This window comes from Sciurus vulgaris (genome assembly GCF_902686455.1).
Source record: "Sciurus vulgaris genome assembly, chromosome: 15".
Lineage (NCBI taxonomy): Eukaryota > Metazoa > Chordata > Mammalia > Rodentia > Sciuridae > Sciurus > Sciurus vulgaris.
Genome location: NC_136476.1, coordinates 19,814,583 through 19,823,880, shown reverse-complemented (window position 1 = coordinate 19,823,880; position 9,298 = coordinate 19,814,583). Strand labels below are relative to the sequence as shown.

General features: G+C 40.2%; 1 protein-coding gene across 5 annotated transcripts in view; it reads right to left on the bottom strand.

The window, feature by feature from the left end:
• Window positions 1-2,518: 2,518 nt before the first annotated feature.
• Window positions 2,519-9,298, bottom strand: part of DOCK8 (dedicator of cytokinesis 8) — a 216,620-nt gene continuing 209,840 nt past the window's right edge. For all 5 annotated transcript variants that reach the window (XM_079111989.1, XM_079111985.1, XM_079111986.1 and 2 more), the window contains 2 exons: window positions 3,955-4,125; window positions 2,519-3,542 (listed from right to left, as the gene is read on the bottom strand). In XM_079111989.1, the coding sequence (XP_078968115.1) occupies window positions 3,482-3,542; window positions 3,955-4,125 (232 nt within the window). In that variant the 3' untranslated portion in view covers window positions 2,519-3,481. The remainder of the gene's footprint in view (window positions 3,543-3,954; window positions 4,126-9,298) is intronic.

Below are 9,298 nucleotides of genomic sequence, written 5' to 3'. Positions count from 1 at the left end.
TTGATGCTATTCACCTTAGCCCTGTGGGATGGACAAGGGACAGGCAGAGCTCCAGAGCTGGCCATCTCCAGCAACAAGGAGCCGAATTCATTTCCCAAGTAAGACAACACATTCAAATTTTGAACGTGCCCCATTATGATGATATTATAATATGTTAAAAATTCTTCAACATTCCTCATTCAAAGTGTAGATGAATTGCTTTCTCCCTGCATGTGGGCTGACCTTGGCAACCTGTTTCTAAAATATAGAATATGGCAAACATGAGGGTGTATGACTTCTCAGGCAGGGTCTTAAAAGACATGACTATTTTTGCCTTCTTTTCTGTTGATTCACACACCCAGGCAAAATAAGCTGCCATACCGTGAATGTAGTCAAGATGGCTAAAGAAAGGTTCATATGGAACTAAGGCTCTCATCAATATTCAGCACCCATTTACCAGTGCTATGAAAAACCCACCTTGGTATAGGATGCTTCAGCCTTGGTCAAGCCTTTTTCCCTCCTAGGTCAGTTCCCAGGTGTCTCAATTAGAATTCTGGCAGTTTTACTTCGGAATTTGCACTACTGGAGTTAATATTTGTGTGTGTGTGTGTGTGTGTGTGTGTGTGTGTGTGTGTGTGCACGCGCTGATAATTGAACTCAGGGGTGCTCTACAGATGACCTGTATCCCTAGACCATTTAAAATTTTTTCACTGCCAGGGATTGAACTGAAGGGTGCTTACCCACTGAGCCACATTCCCATATCCCCAACCCATTTTTATATTTTATTTAAAGAAAGAGTCACACTAAGTTGCTTAGGGCCTCCCTAAGTTGCTAAGGCTGACTTTGAACTCATAATTCTCCTGCCTCAGCAACTTACTGGGATTACTGGTATGCACTACCATACCCAGCCCCAGCCCTTTTTATTTTTTATTTTGAGATAAGGTTTGGCTAAATTACCCAGATTGGCCTCAAACTTGCTATCCTCTTCCTTTGGCCTCCCAAATACCTGGGATTATAAGTGCTTACTACCACACCCAGTCTGGTCATTTACATTCTTGACCCACACATTAGAGCCATCAAGTTAGCAAAGTTGGAAGTTTCTAGAACAGCACTATCCAGTATGATAGTCAGGAACAACATGTGGCTAGTTCTAATTAAGATGTACTATGAGGCTGGGTATCATGGCACACACCTGTAAACCCGACTACTTGAGAGGCTGAGGGAAGAGAATCTCGAGTTTGAGGCCAGCCTGGACAACTTAATGAGGCCCTGACTTAAAAAAAAATGCAGGCAGGGGGAATGACAATTCAGTTCCTCAGTGGTAGAGTGCCCCTGGGTTCCCTCGTACCACCAAAGGAAAAAGAAAGTGACTTAGGAAGATGTACATTAAGTATAAAAAGCAGCAAATTTCTAAGACAATATGGAAAAAGAATGTAAAATACCTCATTAATTGTTATATTGATGACATGTGAAAATGATATTTTGTATGTATTGGGCTAAATAAAATTTATTGGCAAAATTATCTTTACTGGTTCCTTTTTAATGATTATTTTTAATGTGGCCACTAGAAAAATTGAAGTTATATAGGTGGCTTGTGTTATATTTCTATTGGGCAGAGCTCTTCTAGAAATTCACACTCATTTAGTTAATCGACAAGTAGCTATTGAGCGTGTTGTGTGTGTTCAGTGTGGAGCCAAGGAATAGGAACCTGCCATGAACACAGCTCCTGCACTTATAAAACAAGAGCACCCACTATAGTGCAAAAGAGATTGAGAAAAACCAAAATATCGAAAATAGACACCAGGTATCTAAAAGCAGGGAATATTTTATCAGGAGTATCCTAGACTATTAGTGTTATTGGAATTAGAAGCCAGCTTTATATAACTTAGCACCTAACTGTTATTGTTTTGGGCAAAATAGGTGTTGATAATAGTGGCTACCCTGAAGCCACTTAGAAAAGGTGACGTGCCATAGACTCTATTCTAGTCTGGTTTTGTACTGCAGCTACCCACATACATATATGATCTTCCTCAGTAAAATAAGAGACTTTAGAGGGCAGCTAATTGAGAAAAAGTTCTGTTCCAAGTGCCTGAAAAATAAACTCTTGGCACTTAAACTACTAAACTTCAACTGTTTTATTAAAAAAATGTCCTCTTGGGCTGGGGATGTTGTTCAGTGGTAGATAGCTTGCCTAGTATATGTGAGGCCCTGTGCACAATCCCCAGTACCACAAAGAAAAAAATAAAGTCCTCTTTCCGAATATAAGCCAATGCATACTTAATAGCATAAGCAAAAGTTCTGCAATATCCAAGCTGAATTCTCTCCCAAGACCACCAAAATAAAACAGTGCATTAGAGGTGCCACCTGGATAGTACTATTTGACCAAGTTCACAATTATGCAATTTTCTTCTTCTTCCCTAAAGCTTCTTGGGTGCTTTCTAACACTTTGAATTGTTTTGAGTAACAACACAAGTTGCAAAGGGAAATATTTTGCTTGCATTTCTCATTCCATCTATATAGTATCAGTCAAGGTCATCAGTCATATTAAAAATATATAATTTAATTTTCAAATAATAACTTCGTTTATCTTTCTTTTAACGTACAGGGTCAAAAGAATTCATTGTTGAATATATTTTGTAGCAGACGGTACAACGTTCCGAAACAAAAGCAGAGATATTATCCTTTTAGAAAAAGTACAATTGGTCCCAGAGAGAAGAAGGAAAAAAGAGAGCAAGCAAGAACCAAGCATACGGGGGGAATAAAAAGCTAAATGTTATAGAATCGCTTCCAATTATGTGAATGCAGTCTCAGCGATTTTTGGCTGAGTGCTGAGTACCTTGTATCCTAAATCAGTGCTTTGAGTGTTTTCCTCTATAAACACATGTTAAATTAACAGGAACAATGAAGCCAAAATAACTATACAACAATGAGTCTAGCATTACTGAATGCATAACAAGTTCATGAATAATCTATTCCCAAATTTCCAATCATCATAATTTTGAGTAAGGCTCTCCCTCATGGACTTATTGAAATGTTCTGTGCTTCAATGAGTTCATCCTCCCCTCTCATGAAGAGAGGATGAGTGAAGTTCACTTAGAACAGGCTGTTGGGCAACTTTTCCACTTCTCCTTGTGAAATTTGAGTTTCTCCTGTAAATTCAAATAGAGACGAGAGGAAGTCACTTCTTGGTTGGACAGTGACTGATCACTCAGTTGGCGATGCTGCTTAAGCTTGCTTTTGAACATTGTGAAGACACACTTCAATAAATACAGTCAACCCTGATTACCCATCTTCTCACCCACACAACCCCCTAGTATGGCCAAAGTTTAGTTAAGAGTGCATTTGGGTGTAATTCCATGGCCCCTTTGCTCCCGAAGCTTCCAGAGCACTGCCTGGCATGGGGTGTGCACCAGTCCTGAGTGGCAGCTGTCAGGTTCAAAGTACCAGCGAGTCCTCCTCCAGGTCTCTGGGCCTCAGGCTCCATGGGTGAAGATGGCTTTCCTTAGCTGCCCTGTGACAACTGGGTTTCACATTTCCTGAAACTAGATCTGTGGAAGGAGTCCCTGAAATTAAGAAGTAGGGTAGAGGGGAGAACACAGAAGAAAGAGTAATTAGCCTTTTAAGGAGAGGGAGGAAATCACCGAACAGAAAAGGACATGGATCCCAGGGAACTAGTAAGTGAAGTTTCTGAGATCCTTTCACACTGAGCCCTAACAAAGACACCAACACGGGCCACATGCAGCCCCGGGAAGCCGGCTGGCACAAGGCCAACATGGAGAGTGAGGGGTGGTCAAGGGGAAGGTCAGGGAGGTCGGGAGCTGAATGGATCATGCCCTGGTGGCTACTCTGATTCCAGGCCCCACTCCTACCCTGGGAGGTTTGCAGCTCCACCAAGAGCAGCAGAGCATGGGGGAGGGTTACCCACCAAGCGCTATCTCAGCCCCCAGGAAAAGGCCTCTTCTGCCTCCTTCTTACCTCTTTTGACTCTCAATTGCGAATATGGGCTTGTAGAGTTCTGGAATTTTCCGCTCGATCATTGGCCTGAGGTTCTCTTTCAGCTTGTTATAGTTCTTTTTGAGTTCCTGCTGATACTCCCTCTGGTCTGCTGTGATGAGACGCTTGTTTTTCTCTACAGCCTCACCACATCTGAGATGAAGATATTAGAGTAGGAGGAAAAAACGAGGTTTTATTTCATAAGAAATTCAGGGGTGTTGTTAGTGTTAAATAGTTCTTGAGTACCTCTAAGGATGTTTTCAAACCAGGATGATATGTGGAGCTCTTTAAAAATGCAGGTTTCTGGGTCCCACTTCAGACTTTGTGACTGAAGGATACATTCAGGAATCTCTGGGTTTGGAAAGTTGCCCAGTGGGTATCAAGAACCCCCTAGCCAGAACTGTGAACTTTTGCCTCCCTATGTGGCAAACACTATGAAAGGAGTTTTATATAAAATACAGGTTTAATTTTCTCAGTAATCAAACATTTCTGTCTTGTCTCTGAAGCTCAGAAATGTTAAGATGCTGGCTTAACAAAGTACTGTGAGGAACTGTGAATCTAAGACTGAAACTTAAGTCAGCGAGGAATAGAACCTGCTATACTTATTAAAAAAACTCAGTGCTGGGTGTGGTGGTGGCGCATGCCTAAAATCCCGACAAGTCAGGAGGCTGAGGCAGGAGGACTGCAAGTTTGAGGCCAACCTCAGAAATTTAGCAAGGCCCTCAGCAACTTAGAGAGACTCTGTTTCAAAAAATAAAAAGGGCTGGGGATATAGCTCAGTAGTGGTCAAGCACCCCTGGGTTCAATCCCTAGTACCAAAACAAAACAAAACACCTTGCTGCGATTTATGGCAATATGGCGAAGTGAGCAGATACCACTAAGTCCCCTCCTGTCGCCTACATGTGGAAGTGCTAGAAAAGCACAGCAAAACTGTGTTGAAAGAGAGGGAAATCAGGTGTCAGAAGGAAGAAAAAATCAAAGCCAGAGTGATAAAAGAGCAGGCGCCATGGCAGCTGTCACCATGCCCATTGGGACGTTAGGGTCGTATATGGGTTCTAGCGACTGAGTAGAAGAGGCTTCAAAGCCCCTTGGGTTCAATCTCTAGTACAAAACAAACAAACAAAAAGCAAAAAGCAAAAAAAGAAAGAAAGAAAAAAGAAAACAGAAAAAAAGAAAAAGAAAAATAGAATTTGAAATTGTAGGCTTACATCACATGTGGGTACGAGTTAAAAATTTCCATTCCTATTTCATGAGTGCTCCAATGTGCAAAATTATGTTAAAAAAAAAAAAAAAAAAGCCCATGATTACTGTAATCCCTCAGCCTCAGAAACCTAGGTGAAGTTACCTGGGAGAAAGGCTTTCTCAATCAGGGTGCATCAGCTACCCATGGAAAGACTGACTCCTGCCAAGGAGGAGCTCACAATAGAAAATTAATTATAAATCATATGAAGAAACTAACCAGGATGAGAGAACCCACAGATGCAGCAAAGAGAATTAGCCAGTTAGAATTAGAGAGAATAAAACAATGTAAAAAACCAGTCAGTGTAAATAAAGAGTGGAAGGTATGAAATCCAAGACAAAAAAAATCAATCAACTAGGCAAACAATGAAAAGCCTAAAACAAAAACCAACCAACCAACCAACAACAAAAACTCACAGGAAAACATGAAGAAAAAAAAAATAAAAAATAGGAAAATTTCAGAAGAGAACCCATAGATGTAAGAATGTTATCAGTAAAATAGAGAAACCTCAATGGATAGGTTAAAAAATAGAGAATTGATGAAATGTATGACAGATTTAAGGAAGTCACCAGAGAGATTTAAACATGAAAAAAATAGTTAAGAGACATGAAGATATAATGGAAAGGACAAACCCACATCAGATAGAATCTCCTAGGGAAAGGAAAATGACAGAGAGGTGGTATTTAAAGAGATAATGGCAGATGATTTTTCAGAGTTTAAAACAGATGCAAATCTTCTAACAAAAACAGATCTATGCCTGGCCCTGTTGTGGTGAAATTGCAGAGCATTAAAGACAAAGAAAAATCTTTAAAACTCATCATGGTTGTTTTACTTGTGGAGTGTTAAACTTAATTTACACAGTTTCCCACATAGTATGGTATCTATCAGAAAAGAAAATTGTGCAGTTTTTAAAAATGATAGTCTTGCCTTTTGTTTTGTACTGTCCTATCCAAAGGAACTTACAAGTCAATAATCCCTAAATGGACAAAGTAATAGTTGTAACTTAACTGAGATGTAATAATTAGTAATAATTCTACTATCTTCAAATGAATGAGATTCAGTAGGATTAATATTGTGATATGGAGTATTTTCCTAATAATGGTGCTAGATTTTGCATGCCCCAATGCTGTTACCAAATATCCCTATGAATACTGAACACATTTTCAAGAGGACAGTCAAAGCACACAGCTACGAAGCTAGGGAAGGCTACCTGGCCCCTGGAAAAAGAAAACCTATGATCACAGCTTCATCTGGAAGTAGCCTACTACAGAAGAAGAAATTAATTTAACTAAAACCAAAAGAACTTCCTTCACTGGATTTTCACCCTATCTTTTAAGTTTGACATTAATTGAAGCAAATGGTAGGATCCCAAAGAGATATTTATCAAAGGTTTTAGGGAAGACCTGGGAGGGAGGTTATATAGCCTTTGAATCCTGAGAAATTCATATCACCCCTTATTATTTTTTTATTGCTTTTTAACTAACAGTTATGAGCTACCACCATGGGAGAAATAAAATCAGTCTCAGGATGACTTCAAGGTTAGCAGCACTATCAGACTACAAGAGGTGGGACAAGGTCTGTAGAAGTTAACTGCTAATTTGAGGATGTCTAACAATTCTGTCAGAATTAACCCTCTGCAGTCTCTTTTAAATATATATATATATATATATATATATATATATATATATATATTTTAGTTGTAGGTGGACACAATACCTTGTCTCATTTATTTTTATGTGGTGCTGAGGCTCAAACCCAGTGTCTCATGCCTGCCAGGCAAGTACTTCACCACTGAGCCACAACCCCAGCCCTGGCAGTCTTTGGAAAAAAAAAAAAAAAAAAAAAAAATATATATATATATATATATATACACACACACTAGTTGTAGATAGATGCAATACCTTTATTTTATTTATTTATATGTATGTGGTGTTGAGGATCAATCCCAGTTCATCACATGTGCTAGGTAAACGCTCTACCACTGAGCTACAATCTCAGCCCCCATTCTGGAGTCTTTGCAGAAATAGTATCAGCAAGCTAACATACATGATTCCTACCCTGTGACCTAGACTGGGTTCAATGTTTTATATGCAGACAGGACTAGGGTTGAAACCAACTCTACTCATTAGCACCATGAACCACTGTTATCCTTAATTTTATCATCTGAAAAGTGGGGATATAATCTTATATTATCTGAAAAATGATAAATTTATCATTATATATAGATATAATATCAAGATATAATCTTATATAATCCCCTAGGATTGTTGGGAGAGTTAAAGAAGATGTGAGGATAAGGCAGGTTGGTGCTTCCTCCATAGTGTGGCAGAGTGTCTTTTCTAAAAATGGCCACAGGGGTATACTGTCCCGGAACCTTGCCCATTTTCCCCATTGAGAGGTGGGTGATCCTGAGTGGCTGCCTCTGTGTACAGAATGTGGTGGGAAGTGATGCTGTGTGACTGGAGGAAAGGGCAATGTGGCTTCCCTCCTTCCCTCCCTGCCTGTCTAGACAGATGCCCCAGGACTGAGTTGTCCTGTGAAAAGTCCCATCACCTGCAATTGCCATGCTGGAAAGGAGGACGGGAGAAGTTGGAGGAGGAGTGGCTGTTGGAGTATCTCAGCCAGACACCACACAGGAGTGGGGAAGCCATCTGCCTCTCAAGCCCCAGCCACTGATGGCAACTGAAGACACTCAGAGCAAGAACCGCCCCCTGAGCCCAGAGCCACACACACAGCAATTACAAGTTAGTGCTGTTGTTTTCAGCTGCTAAGCTTTGGGTAGTCTGACACATGGCAACAGAGAAACATGGTGTTTTGCAATATTAATAGCTAGATTAAAAATATTGATTTATATAGTAATATTACTTTATATTTTAACAACTTTTATAATTTACAAAAATTTATATTTCCTGTATATATTCCTTTCTTCCATTTGGGTTATATCCTCCGGGTTCTTTTACTAACATTAAAATAATTTCTATTATGCTATTTTAAATCCATAAACTAAAGAGACCTATGCACTACATTTCCCACCGAGAGAAGAGTCATATCTCTTGGGAATTGTGCACAGGATCATGAAATTATGATGCGAACCATTTTGTAAAGACAGAGTCTTATCTGTGGCACTTTCACTAGGCCCACAGACCCCTGGGCTATGCTGCTCTCACTTAGGAATGTCCGTGGCAGACACTCTGGGCCCTTCCCTTCCTTAACACAGCATTTTCTTAAAATGAATGTGCCCAGGGTTTTTCAGCAGTCACAGTCCTACAGCAGACAGGCTGGGGAGACTAGAAAGATAAGTAAGTTGGTCCTCCATAAGGTGGTTCTTAACTCTCTGGGGTCTGTGTCTCCTACAGCGAGGGTGGTCGCCTGGCCCTTGCCCTCTGCAGGTCTTGCCCCCTTCCTCCGTAATGCTCCTTCAGCACAGCCCAGGCGTCAGTCCTCAGTGTGGCAAAAAGTTGCCAGCTGCTTTCCTATTGCCCATTCCCTTTCTTGCTTAGAAGCAGAACTCCAGGAAAAGTACCCATCTGGAAATTTCTATTTCCCAGCTTTCCTTTCAGGTAGGCATGGTTGATGAGATATAAGATGAAATCAGTTGGAAAACCTTTTAAAGGGGCATTTAAAAATTTTTTTTTAAAATTTCATTTGTACTCCTTGCCACATCATAACCATCAGAATGAGTGTGCTGTATCCAAGATAGCATAGCGAAAGAATGGAAAGAGCCAGGGGCTCTGATAAATGTGTAAGGCCAGCACACAGCTCTGTGTTGACCTCTGGTCTTATGTGAGGGGAAAAACAAGTTTCTTATTTAAGTCATTCTCATTCTGTTACTAGCAACCGAATGTAGTTCCTAGAGGAAGAGCAAACCATAGTAGTTCAGAGGACAGACTCTGGAGCCAGAGTGCTCAACTCCCATCTTGCTTTGATTCCTACTGGCTTTGTGAAATTGAACAAATTATTTCACTTCTTGGTCTTCATCTGTGATGTAAAGATAATACTAGACTACCTCAAAAAAATTCAATTCATTTAAGAGATTAAATGAGTTAAAACCTATCAAATACTTAGGTACTGACACATAGCTAAAAC